The 16,060-nt window shown below is 37.6% G+C and overlaps 1 protein-coding gene across 1 annotated transcript; it reads right to left on the bottom strand.

Annotated features, from left to right (window-relative positions):
* Window positions 1-1,026: 1,026 nt before the first annotated feature.
* Window positions 1,027-7,185, bottom strand: LOC116187780 (NAD kinase 2, chloroplastic). The gene is made up of 8 exons (XM_031516710.1): window positions 6,536-7,185; window positions 4,124-6,025; window positions 3,492-3,613; window positions 3,234-3,375; window positions 2,656-2,880; window positions 2,470-2,544; window positions 2,140-2,241; window positions 1,027-1,503 (listed from the first exon to the last, which is right to left on the bottom strand). Exons 1-8 carry the CDS (start codon window positions 6,755-6,757, stop codon window positions 1,300-1,302), a joined length of 2,994 nt encoding a protein of 997 aa, XP_031372570.1. The 5' UTR covers window positions 6,758-7,185; the 3' UTR covers window positions 1,027-1,299.
* Window positions 7,186-16,060: the final 8,875 nt, after the last annotated feature.

Below are 16,060 nucleotides of genomic sequence, written 5' to 3'. Positions count from 1 at the left end.
GATCAATCAACATAAATTTTTTTTTTCAAAATTGCGGGCAGTGCCCCCGAAAATTTCTTGATACCAAAATGGTCCCATTTGGGATCAGAGATAGAAGGAAGAGAGAGTGAGTCGAGGAAGGCGACGAGGGGAGAGGACGGTGCAAGCCCCATTTCAGCAACCACCAATCCTGACTAGGTCGCCAAGATTGTGAGCCACCTTGTTTGTTGCAATGATAGCCGAAGTTGGAGTCACCACTGGCCAGAGTCTCTTCCCAAAGAGAGTGGTGAGATACGAGGTGGAGGCCCCGATCCTACCGACCGTCATCCAAATGAGGTCGCCGGTACCACCGTTTAAATGAGGTCACCCGCGGTCCTAGATTTCAAATTTTCAAAATTTGCTCCATCAAATAGTCTTACTTAATCAATTAATGACTAAATTGCGAGTTCTTAGATCAAGGAGAAGGTAAAGGCACTCAAAATTCTCAGGAATTAAAAAATTATCACTGGGATATGGATCATTATTTCGAAATTGCAGGAATTCGAAATGGAAGATCCAACATGTACCTGTAGGGTGATGCTAAACTGGGATGGACCCTTTTTTTAATGAATAATCTGAGGTAGACTTGTGAACGAGATGTCGCATTGGGTCTGACTTCAATCGCGGACTTAGTCGGAACTTCGACACCAATGGCTGTAATTCATAGACCGGCCTGTGTATGTCGAGAAGGGATGACGTTGCTGCGAAGAAGGGCTAACCGAGGACAAGGCCTCAGATACGGTACGAATTTTCTTGATAAAAAGGTAAAATATTCTTTTTCCATATTGCTATGTTTTTTTATTTAATGAAGAGAAATTGACATAGAAAAGAGGCAATATTTGTGTTGCACTAACAGACAAGAAACCTTCGAGTCATTTGATGCTTCTTTCATCTCCATAGTCACAACCTTCTCCTGGATTTTTATTGAGTTCTGCAGCATCAACAACTACTTTCTGAGTACATTCCGGTAAAATCGAGTTCACTGTCACCACCTACATTCCGGTAACATCGAGTTCACTGTCACCACTGCGGGTGATGAACTATATATGTATGGTGAAATCTTCGTCGTCACCACCGAGATGTACCATGTAATTCAGTTACAAATCTTCACGCAAGAACCAAGAAAAAATTGAGGAAAAACAAATTCACCAGCTCTTGTATGGGTAACTCACGGGGTTCCGCAAGAATCATTATTCGTATACCACCTATAGGTTAGAAGATTTTACTGTGATCTTTTCAATTTACAGTCTGTACAGTATAATTACATAAGCCTCGGAGTCCTCATAGAGCTTTCTGATCGAGCCTCTCGTTCCAATTCAGGCAACGAATCAAGCTGTGGAACCAGTCCCCTGTTTGGTCAGACTTGTTGACCGTAGGAAGCGGGTGCTGGCTCATCGATATTCGGACAGCATCCCCCCTCGACAGCTGCTGCCTTCTCTTCCCATCAAATGAGACCCACGCATTGCTCCGTGCATTGTCAGGAATCTGCATAAGCAGAATCCCAATCACCACAAATTTAGGACAAGTCTTTAAAGTGTTGAGAGAGAGAGAGATAAAGGAAGAGCGAACTGCCTTTCGGAGTAGAATTCATAGTTCAGACAAGATAACTGTTCTTTTGGTTAACCGTCTTGGAACTGTCTTGAAAACACTAAGTTCTAAAAGGTGTCTTCCTTTAGAGATTATCAGGAAGCAAACTTTTTGCTGCCAGTTTTTGCTAAAACCAGAACTAAACCGAATAAAAAATGTAGTTTTCATCAATCCAGCAATTGCCCCTAACAATAGCTACCACCGATAGCGACTGATTACTACAGGATTCCGATCATTAGTGTCGGTTTCAAAAACTAATTCTAAAAACAGCTTGCCAATCCACCCGATACCCTCTCCAATCCTCTTTCAACATCGGTCATACGCAAAATTCCACATTCACTGCAGTTTGGTAACAATAATTGCAACATATTGGGAGGGGGGGGGGGGGGGGGGGGGGGAGAGAGAGAGAGTGAGTGAAAAAAAACACTACTATGCTTTGTTTGTCTCCTCCTTTCAAGGAAACTCATGTAACAGACACTCAACCACCACCAATCAATGTGCTATCTGCAAATTTTATGCTCATAGTTTGCTTACCTTCAACTCGAGACGTGCAGAATCAGGAAGAATGACGGGTCTGAAAGAGAGGGAGTGTGGGCAGATCGGGGTAAACAACATACATGGAACATTTGGGTGCACCTGAATTCAAAAGATCATGTTAGGGAAACACCGCTACACTACCATAAACTGGTGCTTTCTTCCTATAAACATCGCTCCCTTAAGCCACAACTGAATAATAATTATACAGTAACTAGACTCTGAACATATATCAGACCCAAAGCACTCCAGATCAAGTCCTTGAATAAGTTTGTTTCCTTATCATAGAGCGTATACTGAAACATCAAAATTTAAGAACCATGAGCGCACCATAGAACCTCCTGCAGCTGTTGAGTAAGCAGTACTGCCCGTTGGTGTGGCTACTATGACTCCATCCCCTTGCACCTAAACCAAAAATAAAGGATTAATTGGAATCATCAATAAACTTAAGCTATATTTTCTATATATTTTTTTCATTTAGTCTTATTTTGTAAGAATGCAGTTCTATAAACTGACCTTAGTAATAAGACGCTCATGCTCATAGCATTCTATTTTGGAGAGGTAAGGATTGGACCCTCGGTCAACCACAATCTCATTCAGCACATCAAATACTTTCCCGGGCATCGGTTTACCATTTCGGAAGATTTCACAGCGGAGGCGCATTCTGAGAGTTATATAAACACCTTCTACCGTATCATTTCCATGGATGACCTGTCTCAAATCCTTCCTGTAATCTTCAAACTGGATAAGTTACAAAGAGAAAAGGGTCAAATATCTGACTTCTCATTGAAGATTAGCAAAAACCCCGGGGTGGGGGGAAGGGAAAAAAAGAACTGCCCAAGAGATGGAAAAAAAATATAGAAATTTTGTTAGTCGACTGATTAGAAGTTTAAAGTGAGGAGTGGTAACATATATCAGGTTTGACTTCCCACAGCATTGTCTAACAAGTTCCGAGCCCTCTGACCACCATGAGGGTTTTGAAGAGGCTCAAATTACTTGGTACACGGGCTTTTCAATGACCTAGGATTAGCTACTTAATGAGCCTCTCGAAATTCAAATCGTGTTCCTTAAAGAGAGAAGGGAGGAAGACTTACAGCATGGGAAGTGAGAAATCCTAGTGACCCTAGATTGAATGAAACCACAGGTGGGACAGCGCCTCTGAATAAATTTGATGCATGTAATATCACACCGTCTCCTCCCATACAAGCCACAAAATCGACCCTCTCATGAAGATCGCTGTTTAATAGAGTCAACAAAGATAAGTTGCTGTTTTTTAAACTAACATAGAATTTACTAATATGTGGTAATTTTGGTTACTTTTTTTCATTCTAATCTCAAGTTTCAATAAGTACCTTGTATCTTGACTATAAAATGTTTGGATAAATCCAAATCCTGGGATTCTAGCAAGGATATCATGCACCTCAGGTTCAACAAGAACATTCATCTTCTCCTGGTGATACAAGAAAGAAGCAACCTACGGGAGAAAATAGAAATGGTAATCATTATCACATAACACAGCCTTCAAAGATACCAGACCATGGCAGTATTATCCCATTTTACAATCAGTAGTAAAGAGAATATCAAAGAGCCTTCAAAAACACCTATTTTATTATAAGTGGAAGTGGACGTTGCCCATTAAACATAAACATGATAATACATCATCAATAGGCTAGCCTTTCCAAAAAAGAATAAAGAACATGTAATTTCAGGCTATTTCCAAGGACAAAAACGCTCAAGCACTTTCAATTAAAACGTAACAGTAGATCCAAAGTACATGATGGCTTGTTTTGCTTTCATAAAAACTGTCAGGAAAATTGCAACATAAATCAATTAGACACATGATTCACTTCTTTATGCAGTATAATTGTCCAACTTCATCAGAGTTTATCTACACACGTTTCCTGCAAATATTAGCTGTAAAAGAAATATTACAATGCTAGCTTATCACAAGCAACATTAGATAAGATAAACTTTCAAATATTACCTCTTTAGTTTCTTCCATGAGTTCAGGCCCGATCTTTTTCAACAAAAGAACAGTCTTTGGAGTAGATTTCCACATAAGCATCTGCTGCTGTGTACTAGGGTGGGTAAAGGCCAAGGATGACTCAGTCACCTTCTCCCGGGCGCAAGAGAAACCATCTGTCCTGACCAAAAACATCTCCGCTTTCTTTCTCGATTGCACTCTCACAACACCAGTTGCAGAAGCACACATGTTCCCTTCAATTTGCTCAAAACCATCATTACCTAGAACTACAGAAGCGGTTGCTCTGTTTCTTTCCTGATTCTGGACAGTTTCCTTGGCCAGATTCTTACCGTTGTCATAGTCTACTTTGATGGGTGCACTAGTAGAGACAGAAGCAACCCTTTCCTTTTCAATAAACCCATTGACATACCCCTCCTTCTTATCATTGGTAGCTGGTTTTCCATTCAGATTTGGAGACGGATTCTTGGCTGTGAGGGATCCATTAAAGTTTCTTGCGTCAACAGATTGTATTGGTGATTTAGGAGTGGAGTTTTTGCCCTTCAGTGTTGCTTCCATAAGTTTACGGTGAAAACTGAAATAAGTGGGAGGTGAGATACTTCTGCTTTTGAGGAAACTTGTCATCTCCTTGCGGGATAAAACATTGGGTGGAGGTATCTGAGCTCTCATAGGGTCAATGTCTGTGAAGCTCCTCTGAGATCTCACCACATTACTATTTGGCTCCAGAGCTTCATTGCCTCCACTAGACCTATTACCAATGTGGCCTCCTCCAACACTTCCATTTCCTGTTTCAACTTTCAAGGGAGCTTTCTCACTAGATATCCCATTCGAGCTGCCCACTTCGTTAAGCATTATTTGATCTTCCTCTTCTCTTGGGGACGAGCTACCTTCTACGATCAACGATTCAACTGAATTATCCACCCGAGCAGTAGCTTTTTCTTCTGAGTCCATCAAAGTAGGGACAAGTTGATTAGAAAGCCTACTCATGTACTGCCGCCATCGGGAGACCATAGCAGAAGTTCTCCAAACTCCTTCCCTGCTGTGGAGATACAAGGGCCTCTTCCTACAATCTGCCACCAATGCAGCAAACTTATCCACCTGCTCCATTGTAGGAGCAGTCCCCACCTCCACAGGGAGCCGGAACAACTCAATCTTCCCATGCGCAATAGCCTCATCTAGGACCCCTTGATAAAATTTATCCTTCACTGATTCTGCTCTGAGATCTACGATAGTCTTGAACCCTTTCATTATCAGCCATTCTAAGCCCTCTTCCGTCACCTGTCCACCCTTCCAGAATGCAACCTCGGAGTCCTCACTGGCCATGTCTTCCTTCGATGTGGACAAGTAGACAGGTCTCCAATTAGCAAGCAGTGCATGAGGAGGAGTCTCATCACCACGGCCAAAGCCTGTATCATAACATACGTTCTTCAGTCTCTGCAATTTTCTCCACACGTCAAGGTTCCGATCATCATCATCACTAGGTGTTAAAAAGTCTTCAAGGGCAACGTGTAAGCTCTCACAGCACCGTTTCATCTCATTCCTGAAAATGGCGAGCGGGGGAAGATTGTCCTCCATCAGGCTCATGTCTCCAAAGTGGAATGAGTTGTTTGCCATGGAGATTCTTCCTGAGAGAACATCCTCTCTCCCTTTGTTCAACAGAGATATTATGCATCCCAGGACTGACACTATCTTGTCTTCCAGCAATGGTTTCTCCTCAGAGGGATAATCGTAAGGAACAGTGCATTCTCCAGTGAAAGGATTGCAGAGCGTATCCATCAGTGCAGCATGAAGCCCTTCGGCTGCTCGGAAAATACGGCAGTAGGCTTCGACCTCCGCAATGTCCCCAGGGACTGGCCCGATCCAGTGGGACTGCGACTGCGATACATCATGGGAGTAGCCAAATTTCTGATTGAAACAAAAACAGTGTCAACTTGGGGTATTATCCATCAATTTGTCTAAAGACAATGCAATACTCCCAGAAAACTGCTCATCAAAAGATGCAAAGTGTTGATTGCAAGACAAGAAAGCTCTCAAAATTTGATTTTTTTTGCCAAACTTCAGATACAGAACTTATAGTTGCGAAATACCGAAACCGAGTCAAAACAACCCGTAATAAGAATAAAAGAGGAGATTACAGAACTGCAAAGAAACATAAACTTCGAAGCTACTGAAGCATTTCAACCCCAACTTCTCCAAGATTCGACGATCATCTCCCCAACTTGTCAGCTACAGCAAAGCTAAAACGAGCAATCGAAATCAAACTCATTCTCCTCCCTGAACGCCTCCCTACTAAGTTCAAAAGCCAGAATTTTTCCGGTCGAAAAGTTCCAGTCGATCTCCGGCACAGTAGAAGAGCAGAAACCGAACAGATTAAAACCCGAAAGGCATAGCGCAGAGCACACACCAGACACCAACCTGAGAGTCCAGCCGGAAGTTGGGGGAGAAGGGCTTCGAAATCTCCGCGCTAACCACGAACCTGATGCGCTTGCTGGGAGAAACCAGGGACCCGTACCCGAGAATCCGACCCGAGTGCAGACTCAGCACCCGGGGGCAATAATGGGCGGCCGCCGGAGGCGACCCGTTCATGTCGAAGACGTCGACCGCCAGGTGGCGCGTGAAGAAGCAGCACGTCACCATGCGCGTGAACTATAAAATGAATCCTCCCCTTTCAGCTCGATCTGCTACTGGGTCTTTATGGGTTCGTCATGCCATTGCAGGATTTGCTCCATGTAAGAGGAATTAACCAGTGGTTGTGTGATTTGAAGGGGATGATGATGGGACTGTTGAAGGGGATGAGAGAGTGGATAATATCTTTTTGGAGGAGTGTGGATTATTGGCGGAGGATTAGTGGTGGTGGCAGTGTTTGGGGCTATGTGGATTTTGTTTCCTTCCGTTGTCGAGTGTCTCTCGTTTGCCGCCTGCGAGAGCTTGTTCTTGATTTTGACAGTCATTGGCGTTCTCAGATGTTCTTCAATGTCTGTTTCGAGCAGGGAAGGGAAGCGGGTGAAGGAATCCTTTGCCCTGCACTGCCCTGCCGCATGTTTCCCACCCTCGATCTTCCCGAATGGTGAAAATTGACACGAGTTTATGACGTGAATTTGCCGCTGCAAGAGATGAATTTAATTTTGGACATTAGCTATCGGGGTCACACCTGACCGTCGGATGCGCTGTTGTACGTGGACCCCACGCGGATCCGACACAGGCGAGCCCGCTCGATCTCTCTTTAATTTTACCTTTCCTATTAGTTTTCTTCCAATAATGAGTTGCATTTAGTCGATCAGATTAATAGGATTTATGATTAAGATATGATGTAAATATAAATTGGACTATGCTAAAAGGTGTTTGCAGAGCGTTTGGTTATATCATCGTGATATTATGTCAATTTACTATACTGCCTTAACTAATTTAATAAAAGAAAAGATTTTTCGGTGGACTAAGCTGGCTAACATCAATACAAAAAAGTAAACCGGCATGTGATAATGGAGGCCTTAATAATATAGTCTAATAAAAAGCGACCTCAGCGGTTAGGAATTGGACGAAGAGTGGCAACTCTCATTAGAAATAGCTCTGCTTACAAGCTAATTTGTGCAGCTTTCATTACTTTAAAAAAAAAAAAAGGAGCTAATTTGTGCAGCAATTGTCGTACTTTTTAAGTATGAGACACCGTAATCTTTCAATTCCTTGCAATGAACTCCCTAACTTTCTCATTAAAAAAAAAAAAAGAATAATCTTTTACTCCAATACAACTCAAGTCTATGTGAGAGAGGGAGAGGTGGAGTTTCTATTTTTTCTGCTTAACCTATGATCTGGCTTTCCTGATCTTCTTCATCTTCTCTGATAATCCAACAATCCTCTCTAATTACTGCAACCAAGGGGTTATGATCAATGAGCCCCAACCACCTTGATCAACATAATTGTCAAGGAAAGGAAAAGAATCACAGACATCGGTCGAGGTCAACCTAGTTCAGTTGACCTCCGTCCGGCCTTGATCAAGTCATCATCAAAGACTTCGCTAAGTTCCAGCAAGTCCAAATGAGGTCGCTTCATGATGCGGCTTGTAGGCCATTGCGATTGTTATTAGAGGGTACTAGAGATGTCATAGAAAATAGCAATCATATCACATCTATTGAATTTGAATGATATGATTCAACTAGAGAAACCTATACACGGGCATGACGAAGGATCACATGATGACAGAATCAGACATGAATGCGAGTTTAGTGATGTGCACGTGCCAACTAGACCAATTACAAGAGCACGAGCCAAGCGAATCCAACAAGTCATGCGAAGGCTAGTATTGTCTGTCCTTGGAGGAGAGGTTGAGCTCTAGGGCGAGATACGTGTGGAAGAAAAAGCCACGACCATTATTATCCTACAAGTCCAATTAGAAGATAATCCAAGTATAAAGGACTGAATTTAGATTATTTGTTCCAAGATATAATTAGTTGCTTTAAATAAGTTGGGCCTATTTCATTTTTGGGGTTGCTATACTTAGAATTTGTTTTAACAAAGTCCATAAGTCCATTTAAATTAGTAGTTAGTATCACTATATATAATGGCATGTGGCCTCCATAGAGAGATCGAGCAAATTACATTCAATTTGTGCGAGATATTTTCTCCGAGTTGCTCTTCAACAACTTTGTGGCTGATGCAAGTGTGATAATTTGTAATTCCCGATATTTATAATATTGGTTTCTATCTCCTTATATAACTAGCAGATCAATATTTCATATTATAACATTAGTTTCTAGCTCTTTATAGTCAGCAAATCAATATTTCCTATCATTGAAACCTTCATTGGACGATTCCGGGTTTGACCTCATCCTATTGTTGCTAGGTCTCGCGGCAGGTTCGTCGAGGTTCGTATCATTTGGTATCAAAGCAACTAGCAATTTTCGGTGTCATGACCTCAGGCCTTGTGGTACCTGCAATAGCTATTCGGATCATTACTCACATCCCCTTTCTTCTTGACTTGTGAGGGCGTTGCTAAACCAAGTCGCTCGATCTCATTGAGAACAGCGACTTTCGATGCATTGAGGGGTGTAAACTTCTGGAACCAAGTAGACTGCTTTTGGTCTAGACGGTCTTCCTCTTTCAAGTGATCTTTTCTTTTCTCACCTACATGCTCTTTCTTCTTCCATGCGGAGACGGACACTTCGACGACCATGGACTTCATGTGAGTGTTTATGTGTTCACACGGCACATGTTGGTAAAGGGTGAGAAAGACCACATTGTGCCACGTGAAGGCAGGTGTTAAGAGAGATTAAATATTAAAGAGAAATCTACGAATTTATAAGAGATTGAGTTTCACAATCTACCAACTTAAATTTTTGTATTGGAGATGAGTGTCAATTGCTTATAAACCCACTGAAATTTTAAAATATCATATCTAATATAAAACCCCCTCCATTTCGAATACACCTCCACTTATTTATCCTAATGAGTCCAAGTAATTATCCTATATTGTATAGTCTACCACCAATCATGGGATCAGACGATTTTGTCTGGTTGAATGTTGACCAGCCATACCATGCATTCAAATTATCATCATTTAGGCATATTAACATTCGCTTCGTGACCAAATATATGATAGTAATTAGGCGTGTCATCTTAGCCTTAGGGTTAATCTCACTAAGGACAAAAAAAGAAAAGCATTAAAATAGGATCATTTCATTAAACCAAAAAAGAAAATGCATAGTTAACTTAGCCATCCTCAATTAAATAAAATGAATTGAACCCTAAGCATTATGATATAGTCTTAGGATTAATTCCGTTACACATTGTAGGTCCATTGAATGAAGAAGATACATGTAGGATAAATCATTAGCTAGTGCATAGAGACATAAACAATGGCATATAGACTCGGGCTAATAACTTGAAAACACAAAAAGAATAGGTTTAGACTAGATGCATCGCTCTCGTAAAAGATACAGTTAAACAACTTGGGGGAGGAAATTATCTGTTTTTTTTTTTCCTCAGCTGGAGGAAAAAAATTATCTTAGCCCTTAGGCTTGAATGAGGCAAGTAGGCTAACAAAATTAGAGATTAATTAAAAAAAAATTCGTTTAGCCTAGCTGATAAAAAGACATCTCACGAATAAGGCTTGGACTTTCGGCTCCCAGTCATCATCTTGGGCTCATAGATTTTAATCTAGATATATGCACTGCACTTCCTAGCACATTGGCCCAATCCATCTTCGGATCATTAATCTCATAGGCCCATCTCAACTTAAGCCTAGGCCCATTCTTTCGAGCCCATTTCCTATAGGCTAAGTCCACTTAGATTAGGCCCACTTGCCTTGCACAATCTACATTCACTTGTTTTATCTCCATCAAAGCTTTCTCTCTTTTAAACCGTTTCGGATAACGTGACCCTGACCAGCCGAATAGGTAACAATTGGATTTGAATGAAAAAGGACCAAAGTTAATCTATCAAAGGTACGGTCCATATATCTCATAGTTAAAATTAGCATGTGACGAAGGAAAATCTAAAAATTATCATGCACCTGGAAGCTTTGCATCCGCTCATCGCTGTATGCACCTTTCCGTTGCCCTGAAATATTTTCCGTAGGATTACCGTGAATTTACTAAGAAATTTTCCTCGGAAAATCCCTCAGTAAATCACTATGTTCTAGTTCTGGTAGCTAGGCATATTCCCACGCGTCTTTATACTAGACGAATTATAAATCACTATTAATTCATAAAACACATATAACCTCAGCTTTCAGAAATTTATATAACAAGAAGAAAATAGTCACATGATTGTTTCATGTATAGGAAATACTAAAACTATCATATGTTTATGCACGTAATCTAATTTTAATTGTCGTAATCTCATGATTTTTCATTATTTTGTGCGACTACGAGATTACCTCAAATATTTCAGTTATTAAACATTAAGAAACCGTAATGTCAGTGATCCAAAAGTTGAGATTAACTTGAAGTAGTCTAGATTATTTTAAGTACTCACTTTTCACTTGTCCGTTACTCTTTTATTTATTTATTTATTTTGCTGGAATTCACTTGTCCATTACTCAAAGTCTAATTTGATCCAATAAATAATTTGTTAAAATGAGTGGTCAATATTAAGTGACACCATTGGCCGACCATTTGGAAAACTTCCTGCACCTCTGAACGGAGCACGCAAAGATATGTTGTCTTTCTCCCTCTTCCACTTTGGCCCTCCTTATCACGGCCGATTGACAATCTCCGATTTTGATTTGACGGTTTCGATTTGATTAAATGTCATTTAAGGTCCAATTATAAACCCAAGGGACAAGACTTGTTAGTTGTTTAAAACTTTCAAGCACTGTCCGATAAACTAAAGTATCTATACAGAAATTGCACCTTTTATCGGGTTGTCTGGAGATAATCACCTTGAGATATGCAATCAAGCATTATTCCAAACACCACTGTTAAAGATTTGATCAACTTCGTTATTTGCCCTTCATCTACCTTGATTACAAACTCTATGATAAAGCTTGCTTTTCATTATATATCGCCATTACTCTTTATCAATTGTGGATCTCACGAAATGATGTCTTATATGTAGGTAAATCTACAGACCTACATGAAACTGTCAAAAAAATCAAGAGGACATACAGGGAGCCCTCCAGCACTGGACACAACATGGGACAACAAGAAGGAATCTTGGCATTCGCATCACAATAGCTAGAATCAAGGTTGAAACCTACAAGATATGAGTGGGGCTTCATTAGCACTGATGCAACCTGGAACATCAACAGATCATGCCTTACTGGTGTCTCACAGCGACCAAATAGACCAGCAGCACTCTCATGGTTCCAAATCTCGCGTGAAGCAAAGCCACTGTAAGCAGAAGCCAAATCTGTCCTTCTTGCTCTGTCCATAGCTGCTGACAGAGGATGGCGAAAGATTTGGCTACGTTGTAACGCCATGCTTTTAGTGAATGCCATTTTATACCCACACGATGCACTATGGGAGATTAGGAGTATAGTTTTGGATATTATTAGTGTGTTAAATCTTTTTACTGAATGGTTATGTACTTGGATCCCAAAGTCGGATAACTCTCTCGCTCATGACTTGGGCCAGTTCGATTCTATGTCAAATTTTCACTTTCTATGTACTTATGAGGGGTGTTCTAACCTTATGTAGATGCTACTACGGATTAATAATATTGTGCATTATCTAGCCAAAAGAAGAAGAAGAAGAAAACTTCCAAGCACTGACAAGGGGACACGTGTCAATTACAAGCAAGGGCCAAATCCGTATATTTTACGTGTAGCAAATTAGAAGACAACAAACTCTGTCGTTGGATGATTTTCTGACTGAAATTCAATTTGAGTATTGTTGAATTACTAAAAGTATTAAATTTAATTACAAAGTTACGTGTTCATTTATTATTTTTCATTGAATATAAACCCTTTTATAAAATTTATTATGTTTAAAAAATATTTTGAATTACTAAGAAAGTAAATGTTAATATAGCATATTATAGTATTTGATATGTAATATGATACGATGAATTATAAATAGTCCATTGTGCCATGCCGGTTAAATAAGTATGAAAATGATTTAATAGTATATTCGGATATTTAAATTGCTGTTAAATAGGTACACATAATGGGAAGAATGACGAACGTTCTTGCATTATCTTCACATTTATGAGTTTAGGAAGTATTAAGGTATATAAACTATCTAATTCGTTGGTTAAATGAAAAATCTCTTATATATATATATATATATATAGACACTTACATATAGGTGTTGACGATGGGAGCACCAAGAAACAGGCAATCATGACCTAAGAGTATAGCTCTAAAATGCTTACATGAGAAGCTCTCATTTCATGAGAATAAATAAATAACTTCTGTACATATAGATGTATGATCTATGCCCAACCATCAAACACAAACTCAAGAGCGTGCAGGAAATTATGTTTATACCCTAATATTAATTTCACGTAAAAAACAGGAACATAATTTCACGGAAATTATATTTACTCACAGACAATATAAGTAAAAGATAATGTAGTTTAAAAAATCAGTGTGTTTATGAGATATATATATATATATATATATATATATAAACATAACGGAAGTTCACAGCTGCTAGTATAGTCTACTTAGTAAAGTGGCAGAGCTACAAAGGTCATTTATTTATTTAATTATTATTATTATTATTATTATTCCAAAATAGTTGGCTTGATGGTTAAAGGAAGAGACTTGGTGAAGTTGATCCCGCATTTAAGTCGCACTAAAAGTCATACTAGGCCATTTACAAGCATATGCCCGGACTGACCTATCCCTTGAACTTAGGGGATATTTATATGAATATTAGTGAAACCGGAACGTTTCTTACAAAGTTTTTTTTTGGCAGTATAACACACAAGTTGAGTCGTCAGAGAAGTGGGGAAAGGGACCACTGGTCACTTGGGTGAAAATGGAGACCAATTGCAAAAGCAATAAAATCAAACATAAAGACATCAGTGCCAATAGCAGTTGGGTTGGCTTTGTCAAGAGCCCCATGAACAAACCCTTACTTGTTCTGCCACTCCGAAAGTTTATGGTCCTCTTAACCCATAATAGAAATGTTCTTTAGTCTTTAACTTACCCCTTTCCCATTAACCCATGCTCCCCCGTCCTTTTCCTTTTTCCTCCTCCTTTTTTTTTTCCCTCCTTTTTCTTTCCAATAATTCTCTTTCCACATCCATATATCTATATCTTAATTCTAAAACATAAAAAGCATTTAATTACATATACTTTCGGAAGACAAAAAACAAAAAAAAAACAAAAACAAATGCTCAATCGTGTGGACAACTTATTTGATTCTAAAATGTCGTCTACTTCATTTATGCATAATAGTTAAGAATTGATATGTGAGTACATAACATCTCATATGAAGACTGGTTTATCGGATCCATGTGTTGCACGAATTTTGTTAAAAAAAATCTTATAAAAATTTAAATATGAAAACTATAATTTCTAAAATTTATAATTTATATCAACATGTAAAAGTTTAATTTTTATATTGTATAAATTTTAAATGCAGTAAATTCAGACTTTTGATAGAAGAATATATATATATATATATAAAATATCAAAAGTTCTTAAGTAAGGAATTCATGTAATATATACATTATCACAATTATCAATATAATTTCTACAAAAATTTATTTAAACTTTAAATATTTTAGATCAAATCGTTAGTTTTATCTAATGAAAGAATAATTAATACTCCCATAGCCTATCAAGATTTTTAAAACTTCAATATTTGCTTGTTGTTTATTATGACTGATAGTTCATATATTAATTTTCTTAAATTTGAATACTTTAAGATAAAATGACCTAATCACTAAATGAAAAATTGACTTAATTAAGCTTCTATAAGATTAGCTATAATTCTTAACATTTTTATATTGATTTTAATTTTATATAATTATAAATACTTTTTAATTTTCTTAATTATGAATATATTTATTTATTAATGAAATAACTATATATGATCGAAATTTTCAAATATTCTTGAAATTTTCAAATATTATTTTCTTTGAATATTTTCTTTATATTCATACATATTTTTATTATTAATTATAATATTAAATAATATATGTTAATTTTAATATAGTATATTAGCATATGAATTAGTAATGAATTTATTGTTTTGCCCCCGTAATCAACTTTATATATATACGAGGATGTTCAACTCGTGTGTTGCATGGATTTTGTTCAAGAAATTTTATAATAAAAAAATGACCTATGAAAATAATAGTTGATATGGAGAAGAGAGTTTGCGTACACTACAATTTTTCATCTTTTTTTTTATTCTACAAATTTGAAAATGGTAAATTTTATGTTACAATTATAAATATTTAATTTGAGAATTATATGTAAAGATTTGTGTACATAATTATCATTTTAATTATCAACGAAATTTTTTAATAAAATAATTTTAAAAAATTATGTTAAGTCCAAATTCTCGATTTTGTTCGGTAAAAGAATAGTAATTATAAGACCTTTAAACTTTTGGACTTTTTATATTCTCCTATGATTTTTTTTATATAATAAGTGTTCATGATTTTGAATAAATTGATTTTAATAATTTATCTAATGAACCTTTAATTTCTCTTTTCCCTTATATCATTATTACTCATAATAATAAATTATTATCATTTAATTTCATTATAATATATTGGTATTAATATATGAATTAGTAAGACTTTTACTATTTTACCCCTAAATATTAGGTTGGGAGTCAATTTTATATATTATATAGATGTATCGATGTTACATGAAGATAAGAGTTTCAAATATTAATGTTACACGCTTTTTTTTTTAACTTAAAACTTTTTTTTTCTAGTGTAATTGGTATTTAGAAGTCCATTAGGCCATGACTAATCCAGTTTGAGCCGAATCGGCACACTAAGGGGTAAAGTTCTCTCAGCGTGGATTTTCTCCATTCACAAAATTCGAACATGAGATCTTAATTTCAGGAGAACAAGCGTTGAATCACTTGAAACAACCCTCGTTAGTTATGCTATAGTACTTTACAGATTCATATATGAGGATTGGAAAAACAACTTAGACCCACATCTTTAAAAAGATTAAGGACTATAGTACGTAGCACATGATGAAATTTTGAGTCGAGTACTGTCTTAATTTTTTCAATTATAAATGAGCCTAATACGAGAAAATAGAAAATCTATGGAACCTCTAAATTTAAGTTACCAAGCGAGGACATGTGTCACTGACGTAAATCTCATTTGTCAGTAGTCTCTTAATTTTCAAGTGAGATATTCATAGATATCTCAGCCTATTTTTACTGAGATTAGTCCTATTCGGTTATCAACTAGAGCGATGCAAGCCTAGCATGCATAAGGAATTCCACTAGTGAGAATCGAACCTAAAACCTCTGAATCCCAGATCGAGTGCAATGCTGCTGCACCAGACCTTTTTATCTTTTT

The sequence above is a fragment of the Punica granatum genome, chromosome 8, assembly GCF_007655135.1.
Source record: "Punica granatum isolate Tunisia-2019 chromosome 8, ASM765513v2, whole genome shotgun sequence".
NCBI classification, from domain to species: Eukaryota; Viridiplantae; Streptophyta; class Magnoliopsida; order Myrtales; family Lythraceae; genus Punica; species Punica granatum.
This window is presented reverse-complemented; position numbering and strand designations above follow the sequence as displayed.